Source organism: Prunus persica, chromosome G2 (genome assembly GCF_000346465.2).
Source record: "Prunus persica cultivar Lovell chromosome G2, Prunus_persica_NCBIv2, whole genome shotgun sequence".
Taxonomy (NCBI): domain Eukaryota; kingdom Viridiplantae; phylum Streptophyta; class Magnoliopsida; order Rosales; family Rosaceae; genus Prunus; species Prunus persica.
In genome coordinates this window covers 15895961-15913102 of record NC_034010.1, presented here as the reverse complement: position 1 = coordinate 15913102, position 17142 = coordinate 15895961, and the positions used below count along the sequence as shown (strand labels likewise).

The window sequence follows — 17142 nt, the reverse complement described above, 5'->3', positions numbered from 1 at the left end:
GACCACCAATAAGGAAGGACGTCCTAAATACTGATTTTGGGAACACGGTGAGAGCGCCAATAGGGAAGGACGTCCCAAGTAGTGATTTTGGAAGCAGGGAGAGACCATCGATAAGGAAGGACGTCCCGATTATTGATTTTGAGAACACAGAGAGACCACTGATAAGGAACATTACAATTACTGATTTTGGGAACATTGATAGACCGCCAGTAAGGAAGGATGTCCCAAATAGTGATTTTGGAAGCAGGGAGAGAACATCGACAAGGAAGGGGGTCCTGAGTATTGATTTTGGGAACACAGAGAGACCAGTGATAAAATAAAAGGGGTAAAAACGTTATTTCAAATACAAATTAAACAAGCTTAAAGAGCACATGGCTAGGGCCATTGTCTTTTAACAAAATAAAATTTAAAACTCATCCACCATATCCAAAACAAAAATAGATAATGTATCATATGCTAATTACTAAAGTTTTTTTTATGACTATACACTAATTTTTCTTAAAATCTAATCCTATTAGAAATAGGACTTACCTAAATAGTAAACTATATTGTATGTGAAAACTAAAGCTTCCTAATATAAAAGCACTTGAGTGAAAATAACTCCAATTAGGAATCCTATAATGAATGCATGATTATGTCATGATTTACCTTAAATCAAGTTCCTCATATCGATCAAGTCATATTTCGAAAATCCAAGATTGAATGTGTTGCACCAAAACAATAAAAGATATTCACACACTAATTCCCGACCTATGCTAGAGTCTAGGAAATGCCAGTATAATTTTTATACTAACAATCTCCCCCTTTGGCATTTCCTAGACAAAACACCTATTACAACTCAAAAGAAATTGCATGGGATTTAACAAATGAAATCCTACTCTAAACTCGAAGCTCTAAATCCCTGCACATTATGAAACAACAAAACCAGTGAAGCATGTGGGAGAAGAAATATAATTCAAAGTAAAATTACAGCATCACTCCCCCTTAATTCTACAACACAATCTCTCCCTTTTTTTTATCATAATTTCACATAATCATCTCTCCCCCTTTTTGTTAGGAAATCCAAAGGGCAAGGAAAGAACATAAGGGAACATATATATATATATATATATATATATTGAATAGAAACAACTTTGTTTTTAAATAACAGCAATTCCAAACTAGTCCTTAATTCAATGGCCTTTATTAAATAGGACCTCTCATGACCTTATTTTTAGATCCTTAAGCGAGTGGGATTGTTTTATTAAATACGACTTATATTTTATTAATTTTTCATCTAAATTCTTTTGAAAAATTGGGTGATAAAATGGAAAATGCATTCACAACTTCATCACTGATTGAAAACGAGTCTAAAGATAATGTGGTCCAGTCTAATTTAAGCAGCTGATACCGTGTCACATTGGTGTTGACTCATATATGTCAATCAGAGAGCACATGCTGGTCAAGTGTGAATGTAGAAAAAACAGAGCAATACAATTTAGGAAAAAAAAAAATCTTAAATATATGTTGACTGCAGCCCAGGTCTTGGTCTTGGTCTTCTTTCTACTTATTTAATATTCAATAATATTTAATCGTTGATATATTCATTATATATAGTTTGGTAATTAACTAATTCGCCGCCTAACAATAAATGATAATAAGTTTTGGAAACTTGTCACTTAAACTTCATTAGCTCCGTATGATATATTCATTATTTATAATTTTCTATTATCATGTCATACTAATGATTGTGAATTTGGGGGTCAACATTACAGATTTTTCAATATTTTCTCAACAGTTACAAAATTTTAATATAAATTTAATATGAAATGCTGGAGTTTGGGGAGAGTTATAGCAAGTTCGAGGTAAAGTGTGATCAGCATTGACAAAGTGGGAAAGCAAAGTTGATTGGCAGCACTTTGTCCTTTGGAGAAACGCAGAGTTTTATTGTTGAGCTGTTTAAGAGAACTAGAGGAAGGCGAACCAAGATAAAAGAAGAGATGTGAGGCAGAAGAGCAGAGAAGAAAAGGAGCTGCTGCTGTAGGAGAAGAAATAAAATTCCAGTTGTTTTCTTCTTCATTTCGTGCTGCACAAGAGCTTTGTTCTAGAGACACTATTCTTATTTGCCTCTCTTTTATTCTCCCTTGTATTTGTGAGTGTGAACTTGCCTTCAAATGGTCATTTCTGAAGTCACTCCTGTCTTATTTGCCATAGCCACCAAACCTACTTTGTCTAATTAAATCTTTGTCCTCTTCCTTAATTTCGATAAATTCCTATTGGATTGAATGCCTCTTCCCTTCCTCCTAATATTCTCTCTCACTATGTCTAGAGGAAGTCTCCTATTTGCTGCACACATAGCCCTTCTCCTTCTCCTTCTTCCTCCTTCCTTCTGTTTCCAAACATCCACCGTGGGAGATAGTGCCCTTTTTTGTGGCAATATTAACATAAGGTCTCCATTCGATTTACATGGAGACCGTCAAAACTGTGGCTACAACACTTTTGAGCTATATTGTGAGGAAAATGTTACAGTAATATGCTTGTATTCGGGAAAGTATTACGTAAAGGCGATCAATTACAGTGACTGGACAATCCGAGTTGTGGATGCTGGTGTTCAGAAGAAAGACAACTACTTCTCCAACCCACTTTACTCTTTAACCTCCTACAACCTTAGTGGTTCTGGAGGTCCTTTTTCATCTCCTTATTTCTACGGAGATATTCTAGCGATACGTGAAGTGCCTATAATTTTTATCAGCTGTGCAAATCCAATGCATTCTCCTCGCCTTGTTGATACAGCTCCATGCATCAACAATTCTGCCAATTCTTATTTGTCCAGTACTTTAAGAATGTTTTCTTATGTCATGATTGGCAACATAAGTTCATTCGATTTGGGGGAGTCCTGCAGAATAACACAAATGGTTGTGGTGTCACCTTCAACATCTACAGATCTGCACCAGAACTTGTCCTGTGAAGGTATATATAATGAAATAGCGCGCGGCTTTGAGCTCTCATGGTTTAACGCTTCATGTTACTTGAAATGTGGAATGGATAAGAAGAACTGCACGCTCGACGACGTGAGTAAAACCAAGTGCCCTTCAATAACCAAAGGTACTACAGTGCATCTGTTAATGATTTCACTTATTCAATAACGCTAGCTAGAGTCAACATATTTGTTCTCGATCCTCCAGATGATGTCAGTAATATGCAACGCTGTTAAATATCTTCTTCACCACCCACCAAGCCTTATTTATTCATTTTACTGTTTTTTCATTTTTTTTATTTTATAGAAAAGAGCGATAGTATTATTGCTTGATAGAGGGAATAAGTAACAGTGCCAAAAAAATCGGACCATGTTGTCGGGAATTAGGCATGTTTATCTACACATATAGGTTCGATCATCGGGTCGTCCGACTAACTTAGTAGTCTTACCCACTCAACCGCAAAGCGGGGGCAAGAACCTAACCACCGATAGAGTACCCCATGTCCCCCTAAGATCATGCCTGTAGAAAAAGTACATGTTACATTCCTCAAATAAGAGATCACTAATAAAATCTGGAGATTCATCGAACCAAGTAATGGTAGAACCCACCCATTTGACTTTAATTCTTCATATTTGGTTAATTTCCTTAGTTGTCAATTTCTCCCTTGATTGTTTTTGACTTGTATAGGTTACCATTCTTAGTTTCATTGTCTTGTCTATCAAGCTTTGCCCTTTTAAATAGACACAGAATCATTACCGAATAATTTCACATTAACATGGTATCAGAGCATGCTCTCTATTCTTGGTAAATCCCGTGAGAAAGATAAGAATGTGATGGATATGAAACTATACACATTGACAATATTTTGTTGTCAAATAATCACGCTGTTCTCATGATATATTATGTTGGAGATACTGATCAAGGGAATAGGAAGAGACTTTTTATCAACTAAGTACGGGACGGGAGGCTAGTTTGTGGTGTTTTCACTACAAATAATTTGGTGGTCAAAAGTAGACTATGACATGGTGATTTCTAATATATACATATGTATTATGATCTTTTTGTATGCAAATATGGATCTTATTTTCTTTTGCAATGCAGAACATTTGTACCAGAAGATCTTACACTCCATACTCCTGATATCAGGCAAGTACTTAGTTTCTTAATCCGGCATTACATTCATCAAAGCATACTTAATTGTACCAGAAGATCTTACAGTTCATACGCTCTATACCAGGCGAAGTAGCAGAAGACGTACTCTATTTATATGCCTATTCGCTCACCAACAAGTGCAACCGGAATATCCCCCTTTATCTGCTTCCATTAACCTGTGTAATCTCTTACCTAGGTAATGTGAACTACTTGAAATCAGTTACTGTGTAGCATTTTTCACTTGTGTTGCAGAAGAGGTATTCTATTTCTTTTCAAGTTTTTGTTTCTTACAAATTCCTTCATCTTTGCTAAAAAAGTAACCAAGGAAAATGTTGTGTACTATTGAGTCCACTTTTTGTGAACTGCGCAGGAATATTGCACACAGTCTTATATGTGTTTGGCTTTCCCTGTGCAATTGCATTCATAATATACAAATGGAAAAGGAGGCACTTGTCAATGCATGACAATATAGAAGACTTTTTGCAGAACAATAAGCTCGTGCCAGTAAGGTATTCTTACTCAAGCATAAAAAAGATGGCCAAAGGTTTCAAGGAAAAATTGGGTGAAGGAGGCTATGGCTCGGTATACAAGGCAAAGCTTCGTAGCGGTCACCTGGTAGCCATCAAGATGTTGGGTAAGTCCAAAGCTAATGGGCAAGACTTCATCAATGAAGTTGCTACCATTGGAAGGATTCACCATGTCAACGTGGTGCGACTCATTGGCTTCTGTGTTGAGGGTTCAAAGCGTGCTCTTGTATACGACTTCATGCCTAATGGATCTCTTGATAAATACTTATTTTCTCAACAAGGAGTTATCTCTTTGAATTGTGAGAAAATGTTTGAAATTGCGCTTGGAGTGGCTCGTGGTATTGAATATCTGCACAGAGGATGTGACATGCAAATTCTGCACTTTGACATCAAACCTCATAACATTCTTCTTGACGAGAATTTTCTTCCCAAGGTGTCTGATTTTGGATTAGCAAGGCTATGCCCGCTCGATAATAGCATTGTATCTTTGACAGCAGCAAGAGGAACTATCGGATACATAGCACCAGAGTTATTCTATAAAAACATTGGAGGTATTTCATACAAAGCTGATGTTTATAGTTTCGGAATGCTGTTGATGGAAATGGCTGGTAGAAGAAAGAATTTAAATGCAACCATAGAGAAGTCAAGCCAAATATACTTTCCAACATGGGTTTTTGACCAATTGAGTGATGGAAAGGACATAAAAGTTGAAGACGCCACAGAGGAGGAAGAGAAGATCATAAAGAAGATGATCATTGTGGCATTGTGGTGCATACAAATGAAGCCTAGTGACCGTCCTTCTATGAATAAAGCAGTTGAGATGCTTGAAGGAGAAATTGAGAGCCTTGAAATGCCTCCAAAGCCTTTTTTGTATCCACAACAAATGCCAGAAGTGGTTCCTGGGGACAATTCAAGTACCACAAGTGCATCAACAGTAACAAATTCTACAGAAATCGTTTTGATTGCTGATGCGAATCAAACAATGTAATATATAGCAATCTTGATGTGCAAGGAAGATTACGTAATGAATAAGCACAATTAGACTTCTGTTTGCTGCCCTTGTTTACTACATTTGGAAGGAAATAAATTGTAGGATTTTCAGAAACGCTTCTTGTCCCCTTTTGCTGTAACACTCAAATTGTAGGATTTTCCCTAATTGCAGAATTCTATTAGGTACGCTGTGCTTTATAGAGTGTCTAAAACCTCACCTGCTAACTCCTATCTTGTTGCAGATTGGAAGATCCCTATGAGCTAATTGCTTTATAGAGTGTTTGTTGTATAGTTAGCTTGGGATTGTCTTCTATTGGTGGGATTTGCCCTCCTTTTTGTTAATACATTCATTTAATTACAAAAAGAATAAATTAAAAAACAAGTACATTTATTCTATCAAGTGCTTTCACAATTCTACACTCAAAGAAAACACTTTGAAGCTAGAATTACGTTTAGATATGTGCAAGTAGCAGTTTCCCCAAGATATTGCAAATGGGGCAGCAGGTCAAAACCACTAACCCTCAAAGGCTTAAGCTAAGCTGATTCAGAATGGAATTCATACAAATATTGTTTTACCCCCTACACCACTAAAGTTTGTCCACCTTCCCATCAAGCTAATTCGAACTACAATAGTTTATGTATAATCTAAAATGAAGAAGTTACAAGCTCAAATCAAATTGTATTCATGCCTTCAAACACATTCATGAGAAACATGATAGAAGTAGCCCCCCTTTGCTGAAGGTCTGTCAGCTTAAGGATCTTCAGGTTCTTCATCCTTATCTTCTGCATCCACCCACCACGAAACAGGGCCCAAACCATCAAAATCAATTGATCCCTGCAAAATAGGAAACTTAATTGGAGGCTCATAGAATTCATTGGAAATCTACTTGCCAAAAGAGATCTCTCATTTAATTTGAACAAAGATGTAACAAACGAATTAGTGTTACTCTACATAAAGGAATTAGCACAGATTTTAAAGGGAACAGAAGTTTCACAAAGCAGCATTTTGCAATAATTCATTGCCTTAGGAGAATTGTAGAGAACTAGAGATCAGGTGATGCTACAGCTAGATGCAACCACCAGTCGTATGATAAGATTCAAAGCATAAACTTACTGTAACCACCATAGGGGCAAATGGTTTTGAGTCTTCTGGCTGCTCAATTGGAATTGGAGGAAAGTTCACACTGTGAACTTGGAATTTTATCTGCCATTTGGAACTAAAAGTTAGCATACACTTAGGCACCAGAAATTTGAGTACGTATGGATAAATCAAACCACAACAATATGAACCTGGTCTATCCCATCAATAACAAGTTCTTCATCTGAATCAGGAAACTTCCATATCCACATGACTCTATCCCTGTAATTCTCAGCAAATATTATAAACTACAAATTAAAGGGTGTTTAAAAGTATATCAATATACAAGAATTCATGCAGGATTATAAATATAACGCTATTTGTACTTATATCAACCAGACATGGAAGGGATGGTCACCTCTTTCCTGGGTCAGGCACGGAATGGGATGGAACAGGCAAAAGATGAACAGGTACATAAATATCATCAAAAAATTCAAGGGACACTGCCATGTAAAGATTCAAAATCAGACTGTGGGTAAGACATAGACATGCTTCCTTATCAAAGCGGAGTCCATCAATGCATAGAGTGAGAATTGCTTGCACCAAGGAGAAACTAAGAAGGAAAAACTAAATGAGACGTAGAATTAAGCTACACTCAGTTCATCTCAGTAGAATACATACGACGTAAACCATTTGCAGTAGATTCTTTAAGTTTTGCAACAATTATCTCTCCCACAAATGGACGAAACATAATCAGTGTGAACTCCACCTGCCAAGTGTTGAAAAAGGGGGGAAATAAAACAAGAAACTTTAGAAAGGAAGAAGAAGAACATTGCATAGTGCATACTCAAATGAAAGTGAGTACTCTGACATTAATTTCTCTGGTAATCATCTCTGAAAATCAGACATTAATTTAAGCTGAAAATCTTAATTTAGTCTAAATGCCTAACAGTCACTCATTAAGTGTAAACAACAAATAATCAGCCTATACCAGTGATACTCACTCTCAAGGTAATTAGGCACTTCAATTTCATAGAGAAGACAGGCCCTAGTTGTCAGTTTTGTCACCCACAGGGAATGAAGTAAATCAAGCTGAGAACCGAGAAGAAATCCAAGCGAAAAGATTTAAAGGAACCTATGTCATAGTAATGGGAAAAAGAGAAGAAGCTGTCCATTTCTTTCTTTGTTCCTTTTTTCTAGGGTAAGGGTAGCAGTGGCGTTAGATCTCAAGAGCTTGTTGCTCTGATTCCATGTTTCGGAAAAACAAAACAAACAAAATTAGGATATAGAGAAGAAGATCATTGCATACTACATATTGTCATATCAAATGAAGGTAATTAATTTCTGTAGGATCCAGGGAATAAATTCTCCACTAATCAGCCGCTCCAATTTAACCCAACAATCAGCCATTAAGTAATCAATTTAACAAGTAATGAATGGCTAGCTAGCAGGCAGGCACTGACTAACAAGTAATGAATTTAAGTGATGAATTCTAATTACACATAACAGATATCAATCTTCTGCAGCCAGTGCACAAAGAACAATGATATGCTTCCTCGTTTTGAAATCATTTTAGGTTGAAAACTCTTCAACTCAAACAACCAAACAAAACTCGTTTTTGTTTTCATACAACAAATAATCACATAACTCAAAGTCAGTCAAAAAATCAAAATCCAGTGGTTCAAAGCATTCCTTACCGAGAAGTACTTCATCAAATATGAGAAATTTGATTAAAACCCATCAAATCCTGATAAGAGATAAAAGTACAAAAATGCCAACCTTTCAATCAAGACCCGTACAAAACCACTAGGCCACAATGGAAGACCAATCATCAAAATAGATGCAATCACCAAATTTATGAATTATAAGTTAGAGCATCCACAATGGGCTCCCTAAACCACCTCCTTAGACAAATTTTAGGGAGCAATTGGAAAAATATAACTCCAACCATGCTCCCTATCCACCTCCTAAAATAGAGAGATCTCTAGGAGCTCCTAAATCTAAGGAGAGAAAAAGGACTCCTAGTGGCTCCCTATAATTTAATGCTCAATTACTTTAATATTTTAACCATTTATTTAATGCCAACTATTTTTTGTTGTTGCTTTTATGTCTATAGTTTATTCAAAAAATGAACTAAAAATTATTAAAAGCATTTATGACTCTTTAAATTAGGAAGTATGGTTGGAGTTGAAATTTTATAGAGAGCTCCTAAAATAGCTTTATAGTGTTTTTAGCGAAATTTTAACTACAAAATAGAGAGCAGATTGTGGATGCTCTTGCAGCCTGACAGTTAATGCCGGTGCTTTGAAAACTAAACAAGTATGCTCTAAAAGCCATTCCATTCTCCCTCAAGACTTTTTGAGTGAAACATGTTACAAATGCAAATCCACAACTTTATTATCATCCAAAGCAGCTCCAACAAAATTTATTCCACTACATACCTAAAAGCACGATTATAGTTCTTATTATAAAACTAAACCAATCATTAACCCTTAATGCGACCCAATACCCTCTCCGAAACCATTAAATCTTTACCACCCATCAGCTAAAACACCAAAGTTTCCCAATTTTCTTCTGAAACCAAAAACAAAAAACCAACAAAAGCAATCCACAAACAAGCGAAATTACCTGACCAAAACAAGCCTACTTAAGCACACCATCATCACCAATCAACAAACAAAATTCGGATATAGAGAAGAAGATCACTGTCTATTACATATTAAGCTAAAGGCCTAATAATCTATATCAACGTTACTAAGTATTTAGATTGGCGGTTCTCATACACCGAGCAGTTTAACCGGAAATAAATTGAGGTATCTTACAATTGAAAATTGGAAAGAATATGAATAAGAATAATAAAACGGATTGAAGCAAGCAAGCTGACTACACTTATACGAACTAAAACAACCTAAATTTGAACAAAACAGAATTTACCAAAAGTACTTTATAGTCATAAAATTGAGAAGAGTAAGGTAAACAAATATATACCCTAAAAGTTGGATGACCATCATTAGGTAAGATAAAGCCATCCTTAATGGATTGGATACTATGCACAGAAATGCAAAGTCCCAAGTTGGCGATAACCTACAAGGAACAACATCACAGTGAATCAAAGTAAAAACATTGTGAATAAGAAACAAAGGGCAAAATTCAAAATATGTATCAGGCCACAAACCTTATCTAAGAAAAGCTTCTCAAGCTCTCCTCTAACTGCATCTTCTAGACGAAGGCTAAGCAGATGGGGAGGCAGACGCAGAGTGTGCTCAATTCGGCTGAGGTAGAACATTTGGGTTGTCTTCTAATTCCAAAATCAAGTATGCACAGATTAAAGTCGCAGATTTTGGGCAAATAATGCAATGTTAAATATCAACAAATTCAAGCATAATTGAAAAAAATTACCAGCCTCAGTTTCCAACAATAGCAACTAGCGTCCTAATATGAACCAATAAGTCTCTCTCTCTCTCTCTCTCTCTCTCTCTCTCTCTCTCTCCTGCGCGTGGGTGTCCAAAGCAATTCCGGCGATCGGAAAAACTCCAAACTGCCGGTCAAGACTTATACCTACATGATCAGGACATTGAGTGGAGCAACTTTTGTTCTTGGACCTACTCCAAAAATTGGGCGGAAGTGGTCGGAATTGAGGGCCGAAAACCGGCCAAACTATTATCGCTAAATTGACACTCAAAACGCAGAAATTGATCCTAAATAACACAACCAGCAGCTAAAGAACATTGAGAGGATGGAAAAACATACCTGGATTGCAAGATTTGGCCGCCGGAAAAGTCCGAAAAGATAGAGGGAATTTTCTCACGAAACCGGGCGGTTTTCTTGATTTTCCGGCCAAATCCGGCGGTTCGAGCGGCGGCGACGGGGTGGGTAAGTACGGGGAGGCTTGCCGGTCGTTTTGGGACTCCGGTGGCGCTGTGGCGGCGGCGGCTACGGTGGGACCGTCGCTGCAAACAGTCGCGGGGGGGGGGGGGCGGGGCCGGGGCTCGCGACAGTTGGGGGAGAGAGAGAAATGGGAGGGTTTTTCTGATTTTATTAAAACCAACTTCGAAAATATTACGGTTATGCCATTGAGTGTATTTTAATCGTATTTTTTTTTGTTACAATTCCGATTCGAGCTCGTTACGTGTCTACGGACTCATCTCGATATAATCTATGTAAAAATACTAGTCACTGCCCCAAAATCCTTCTGGATTAATAAAAAATCCAATTTACCCTTACACCAAGAGCAAAATTATAAATTTATAATTAAATAAATTTCATAATTTAATTGGATAAATAAATTAGGGTTGGGTGTTACACAGTTGCTGCTTCTGTTCGATGTCCTGCTCTCTGGCTCTATCTAGTTACCGTTCCCGCCAGTGCTATGCGTTAGGTTTGGGTTAGACAAGGGGTGGGTTGGGTTAAAATTTGGATTAGGGCTGAAACTAAATGCTATTTTAAAAAGAAAAAGAAAATGCATGGATTGTAGCCCATATAGTCCACAATGTGAGTTCGTCTTTGATTATGCAAGGGCTGGTAGTTCTAAGGCCTCAGTTGGCCCGGTTTATTATTATTATTTTTTAATCAGATTCCGCTTGAATTGGATTGCATGAGTTGAGTTCAAGCCAAGTTTTATGAGTCTCACGCATTTACGTGAGATTTGTAAGATACAATATGCGAGACTGTTGTTCATTTTAATATGTCCAATCTCAGAACACCAAACAACGACCAGAATTCTTGTCTATTTTAATTGAAATATTCCAATTAAGTACCACCCACCAAATCTCAAGCAATTATTGGTACAATTTTACGTTGACTTATCCATTTATCTGATCATACTTTGGGACAAATCCATGCAAAACCATGATCCGTTACGCAAAGCTGGTAATTGAGTCAACTTTTAATTTTGTTTTTCCAGGAGAGTCAAGTTTTGTTCACCCCCTCTTGTAATCAAACAACCTATTTAAAATGAGAAAGAAAAAAAAACACACACACACACCATGGGTTAAAACTTTAAATTTGCATTAACATTCTCCGAAGGGAGAAAAATAAATTGGCTAATTATCTTCCATATCTACCAAACTTTTACTCATCTAAATTTTAAATTATTTATTTATTTCCTCTTTCAATTCAAGAGTCATACCAAACCTACCACCTTATAATCTTCAAAATGAAAGTACCATATGTATTTTCCGTTTACAAATAGCTTCAATTTGTACACCTTTGAAGGCGTTGACTTTTGCATTGACTTATCCATTAATCCAATGGTAATTTTGGGATAAATCTTACAAATTAGTTTTCCGATTCATGACTTCTCCCATTAATAAACATGCCATATATGAAATATATTGGTGAAAACAAATGGAAATTAATCTGTTTTCCACAAGTCGGATTCTCATATATCTCTCAGAATATCCAAGCAAAAAAGAAACAAACGTCAATCTAGGCAACACATGATCCTGTAATTAATCAAATTGGGATATCAATTGCCGGAAGAGCAAATCCCACCTTCACTGTCCGAAACCATAAATCTCAGGGTCTTCTCTACCTATAAATACTCACCATAATCCCTCTGTCCTAATCACAAATTCACAATCATTCTCAGCCATGGCAGCTTATCATTCTTGTGCCTTGGTTGCATTGTCAACAACCTTGCTCTTTCTTCTTTGTGCCTCCAGTTTCTCTTTGGCCTCAGCTAAAGGTGGCTTCAGTGTCGATCTCATTCACCGTGATTCACCAAAATCCCCTTTCTACAACCCTTCTTTGACACCCTCCCAGCGTTTGGCCAATGCCCTTGGCCGATCGATTAACCGACTCAACCATTTCAGCCCAGCAGCTTCTTCACTATCTCAGCATGGCCCTAACCAAGTTGAAGCCAATCTCATCATGAACCGGGGTGAGTATCTCATGGAAGCATCAATCGGAACACCGCCATTTCCTATCAAAGCCATTGCTGACACAGGCAGTGATCTCATCTGGACACAATGCAAGCCTTGCCCTAGTTGTTACCAACAAACAGACCCTCTTTTTGACCCCGAAAGATCCTCAACTTACAAAACCCTACCTTGCTCTTCAAACCAGTGTGTCTCCCTGAATGGAACTTGCTCAAGTAGTAATTGCCGGTACTCAGTCAGTTATGGTGATGGATCACACAGCCGTGGAGCGTATGCCCAGGAAACTCTAACCCTAGGTTCCACTACTGGCAGAAACGTAGCACTCCCCAAAACCCTAATTGGATGTGGGCATGATAATAATGGGACATTTGATGAGAAAAGTTCTGGCATAGTTGGTCTTGGAGGTGGTAATGAATCCCTAATTACACAATTGGGTGCTTCTATAGATGGGAAATTTTCCCATTGCTTGGTCTCAATTCAATCACAAGCTAAAACCACAAGCAAGTTGAACTTTGGTACCAATGCTGTGGTTTCAGGCTCTCAAGTTGTGTCCACTCCCATTGTCCAAGGCCTATACCCTGAAACATTCTACTTCTTGACCGTGGAAGCAATAAGTGTTGGTGACACTAAACTTGCTTTTCCACCCTCAACTTTCGCCAATGGGGAGGGCAACATTATTATCGATTCGGGCACCACATTGACCTTCTTTCCATCCGATTTCTACGCAAATTTGGAAGCTGAAGTTGATAAAGCGATCGGTAGGGAACGCATGGATGTCCCTAATGTTCCTTTGAGTCTTTGCTACAAGAGTAGTGAATCTGAAGCGGAGTTCAAAGCCCCCACCCTCACCGTGCATTTCAAAGGCGCCGACGTGAAGCTGGATGCTGCCCACACCTTTGTTAGAGCTAGTGAGGAGGCTGTGTGCTTTGCTTTTGCTCCTACTAGAAGTATTTCAATCTATGGGAACTTGTCTCAGATGGACTTCTTGGTGGGATATGACAAAAAGAAGCAAACCGTGTCCTTTAAGCCAACTGATTGCACCAAATAATTTGTCTTATTTCATCATGTATTATTGCCTTTATCTATATATATAAAGCAAAAGGTAGAGAATGGTGAAACATTCAAAATACCAGAAAATGCCCTTGGTTAATGCAAACATTAAGAATTAAAATTATTAATTAAATGAGGATAATATGGTAAGTTCACAATTTTTCATATTAAAAAAATTAAAATTAAAAGAAAATTCAAATAATGGATCCTATTTTTATGGAACACAACTATCCATTATCTTAATAAATTTAAATTTTTTTAAAAAAAGCCTCTCGCAGGCGCAGAAGCGCGTGCAGAGAGGCTAGTATATGTAACGCTATTTTATTTATAAATAAATGATAATAATTATTCTTTTTTTTTTTCTTTCTAATTATTCGTTATGGATATCGATTTTCATTCAGGTTGAAAAGTAAATATAATTTCCCTACAAACAATTGCAATTACGATTTGTATTAATTAATAATAACAATTAATGTGTAATAATAATGAAATTTTGGTAATTCCATGTGTAAGCTGCATCTCATCTCCAATGGATTTTCCTGATCAAGCAAAGCAATGACCTAAACCAGCCAATTTTTTCTTGGCAATTTTGAACATATATAGCGGTGTACGTTTCATCTCTTGGACTATTTTCAGAAAATTAAAGAAAAATATGAAATCATGTCGAGAGATAAAACGTCGAGAATTCTTCAAGTTTCATTCAACTTCCGTTTGGTAATTAATGATTTCTCATAAACTCATCAACCTATATATGAATATATTGCTGGAATAAATCAATTAAAATTGAATAAAAACGGAAACAAAATATGGGCAACCAATCATATAATAAGTAGAATGCTAGCAACTTTTTCTTTTTGACGTTCTTCCTTTTTCTCATAACATGTGTTACTTCTTACCATGGGTGGGCACGGTTCGGTTTGGACCGGTTTTTGCCTCAAATTAGAACCGATCCGGTACCACATCCGGTTTTGTTCGGTTCGGTTTTAATTAAAAAAATTTCAAAAATTGTCCGGTTCGGTTTGAACCGGTTTCGGTTCCGGTTCGATTTTGAACCGGATTATAAAAATTATTTTTTTAAATTATTTTTTAATACAATTCTCAACTGAAATATTATTTTTTTACTTGAAAATTAACAAATTATTCAATTTCATATAAAAAATAAATATTAAAGTGAGAAAAGAGAGATATTTTGATATTGAACTTGGATAAATATTAGGTTTTTTTTAGTGAAATTAAAAATATAATATTAAATATAAATATATATTGAAATTATATATTTTTTTAGTTTCACCGGTTCGGTTTGGCCCGGTTCGGTTTTTGAAGACATGGAACCGGATCCGGAACCGGTCCAAACCGGTCCTGTTCGGTTTTTGACCGATTTTTGACTTTTTGGTCAACTCGGTTTTTTTCCGGTTTGGTTCGGTGCGGTTCGGCTCGAATTTTCGGTTCGCCGGTTTGAGTGCCCACCCCTACTTCTTACACTAAAATAATCTAATTAATGCATCAAACTAGCTAACATTTGTTTTTCAATTTTACCCTTATTAAATGTATTGTCCTTCAATTTATCAAAATGTTTTTACAACTCTCTTACCACATGAGACTGTACAGTCCAATAGTGAAAAAACGCCACACTCACTCGTCTAATATAGTGAGCCTAAAAAGTGGTTCACTAAATAACACACTCACTAAATAGAACAAGCGATTCCGACGCCTCTCTTTTTAAAAATATCATAATAATTTACAATGTTTGATATTCTTTTGATATTGAAACAAGTTTAATAATTAATGATGTGCTGCTTTCTTTATCGCAAGAAATTTTTACCTTGTCAAATTATATTTTTCAGTTTGAAGTCAAAAGTCAAATATACAAAAATTATACATATACATATATATATATATATGTATATGCTGTTTTTAATTATTGTTTTACTTGGTCCATGAAAAACCTAGAATTAATTTAGAAGTGAGCTTAAGTTCCTTAGTAATGTTTCGACCAACAAAAAAAAATTTAATTTTAATTTTTTAAGTCTTATTGAATGTCTCCTTATTGCCTTTGGATGTTTTTTCTTAAAACAATTTCGACAAGGGAACAAAAAAGTTGTAAATTTTTTGGATAAATTGAAGGAAACATTAAAATAAATACATTTAATAAGTGTAAACTTGGAAAACAAATGTTAGCTAAGTTGATGCATTAATTACATTGTTCTACGTGTAAAGAAAGTGACACATGTCATGAGGAAAATGGAAAAAGCCCTAAGTTGGAAAGAAGGTAGCTAGCATTCCCCATCATATTACTTACCTTGGGGATCTGGATCCTCTACAATGATTTTCTCTGTGATGATCTGCTTTGCTAAAATATGAATATGGTTTGAATGTATTAGGTTAATCTTATTCTTCTCCATAAGGAGGTATATATAAGAGTTTACAAGGTGCTTTATAAGGAATTAGACACAGTAAAGAATTAGGAAAGTATCTCCTAATTATACAATGATTTATCAACTATATAAAAATAGAAAAGTAAATGCCCAACTTGGTAAGTGAGTCATGAAATACTCTTCCACAAACAACTTTGGTTAAGATATCTGCCAATTGATCTTCTGATCTTACGAATGGTAGGCGGATGATCTTCTTCTCAATTTTTTCTTTGATAAAATGTCTATCCACCTCAACATGTTTAGTTCAATCATGTTGAACTGGATTATGGGCAATATCAATGGCTGACTTGTTATCACAATGTAACTGCATTGGCTTTTCTGGCTTGAAACCCAATTCTGTCAATAGTCTTCTGATCCATAGTAATTCACAAACTCCGTGAGCCATTCCTCAATACTATGCTTCAGCATTAGACCGAGAAACCACATTTTGTTTCTTACTCCGCCAAGTGACTAGGTTACCTCCCACAAAAGTGAAGTAACTTGAAGTAGAGCGTCTATCAGTAACAGAGCCAGCCCAATCAACATCTGTACATCCAACAACTTCGAGATCTCTATTTTTTGAGAATATTAATCCTTTTCCAAGTGCTAACTTTAAGTATCTTAAGATCTGATCAACTGCATTCTTATGGGACACACTGGGTGAATGCATAAACTGACTAACTACACTCATAGCATATGCAATATCTGATCTTGTGTGGGCTAAATATACCAACCTTCCAAAAAGGCGTTGGTACTGTTCCTTATTAGTTGGTTCTTGATCCATGTCTTCACATAACTTGTGATTCATCTCGATCAGTGTATCAGCAGGTTTGCATTCAAGCATTCTTGTTTCAGTGAGCAGACAGAAATGTACTAGTTATGGACCTGGCTACTTCAATTCCTAGAAAGTACTTCAGATCACCTAAATCCTTCATCTAAAATTCCTGAGACAAATACTTCTGCAGTTTCAGTTGCTCTTCTGTGTCGTTTCCAGTTACGACTATGTCATCCACATAAACAATCAATGCAGTAAGTCTTCTTCCATCACGCTTTAAGAACAAAGTGTGATCTGCATTACTCTGTATATATCAAAAA

General features: G+C 36.4%; 4 protein-coding genes across 7 annotated transcripts; 2 read left to right on the top strand and 2 right to left on the bottom strand.

Annotated features, from left to right (window-relative positions):
• LOC109947196 (LEAF RUST 10 DISEASE-RESISTANCE LOCUS RECEPTOR-LIKE PROTEIN KINASE-like 2.2) lies at positions 1751-5741 on the top strand. The gene is made up of 4 exons (XM_020556931.1): positions 1751-3084; positions 4059-4103; positions 4195-4305; positions 4480-5741. The coding sequence occupies exons 1-4, from the start codon at positions 2265-2267 to the stop codon at positions 5622-5624; spliced, it is 2121 nt and encodes a 706-aa protein (XP_020412520.1). The 5' UTR covers positions 1751-2264; the 3' UTR covers positions 5625-5741.
• Positions 6000-10681, bottom strand: LOC18785737 (DNA-directed RNA polymerase III subunit RPC8). 4 transcript variants are annotated; one of them, XM_020556935.1, is made up of 9 exons: positions 10455-10681; positions 10104-10262; positions 9880-10002; positions 9693-9788; positions 7386-7473; positions 7123-7207; positions 6917-6986; positions 6741-6830; positions 6000-6461 (listed from the first exon to the last, which is right to left on the bottom strand). In XM_020556935.1, the coding sequence occupies exons 3-9, from the start codon at positions 9988-9990 to the stop codon at positions 6378-6380; spliced, it is 624 nt and encodes a 207-aa protein (XP_020412524.1). In that variant the 5' UTR covers positions 9991-10002; positions 10104-10262; positions 10455-10681; the 3' UTR covers positions 6000-6377. The 4 variants fall into 4 exon arrangements, with proteins under 4 accessions (XP_020412524.1, XP_020412523.1, XP_007218416.1 ...); XM_020556934.1 differs by having other exon boundaries at positions 9880-9999; XM_007218354.2 differs by lacking the exon at positions 10104-10262.
• Positions 12297-13631, top strand: LOC18787616 (aspartic proteinase CDR1). The gene has a single exon (XM_007219126.2). It carries the CDS (start codon positions 12297-12299, stop codon positions 13629-13631), a length of 1335 nt encoding a protein of 444 aa, XP_007219188.2.
• On the bottom strand, positions 16463-16891 carry LOC109947370 (uncharacterized mitochondrial protein AtMg00810-like). Its single transcript, XM_020557319.1, has one exon. It carries the CDS (start codon positions 16889-16891, stop codon positions 16463-16465), a length of 429 nt encoding a protein of 142 aa, XP_020412908.1.

Coding starts and splice junctions, on each gene's coding strand:
- LOC18785737 (XM_020556935.1), bottom strand. CDS start 9,990: ATGTTCTACCTCAGCCGAATTGAGCACACTCTGCGTCTGCCTCCCCAT. Junction 7,208..7,385: donor TACTGCAAATGGTTTACGTC/GTATGTATTCTA, acceptor TTTACATGGCAG/TGTCCCTTGAATTTTTTGAT. Junction 6,987..7,122: donor GTGCCTGACCCAGGAAAGAG/GTGACCATCCCT, acceptor TGAGAATTACAG/GGATAGAGTCATGTGGATAT.
- LOC18787616 (XM_007219126.2), top strand. CDS start 12,297: ATGGCAGCTTATCATTCTTGTGCCTTGGTTGCATTGTCAACAACCTTG.
- LOC109947196 (XM_020556931.1), top strand. CDS start 2,265: ATGCCTCTTCCCTTCCTCCTAATATTCTCTCTCACTATGTCTAGAGGA. Junction 3,085..4,058: donor GTGCCCTTCAATAACCAAAG/GTACTACAGTGC, acceptor TTTGCAATGCAG/AACATTTGTACCAGAAGATC. Junction 4,306..4,479: donor CTGTGTAATCTCTTACCTAG/GTAATGTGAACT, acceptor TGAACTGCGCAG/GAATATTGCACACAGTCTTA.
- LOC109947370 (XM_020557319.1), bottom strand. CDS start 16,891: ATGCTTGAATGCAAACCTGCTGATACACTGATCGAGATGAATCACAAG.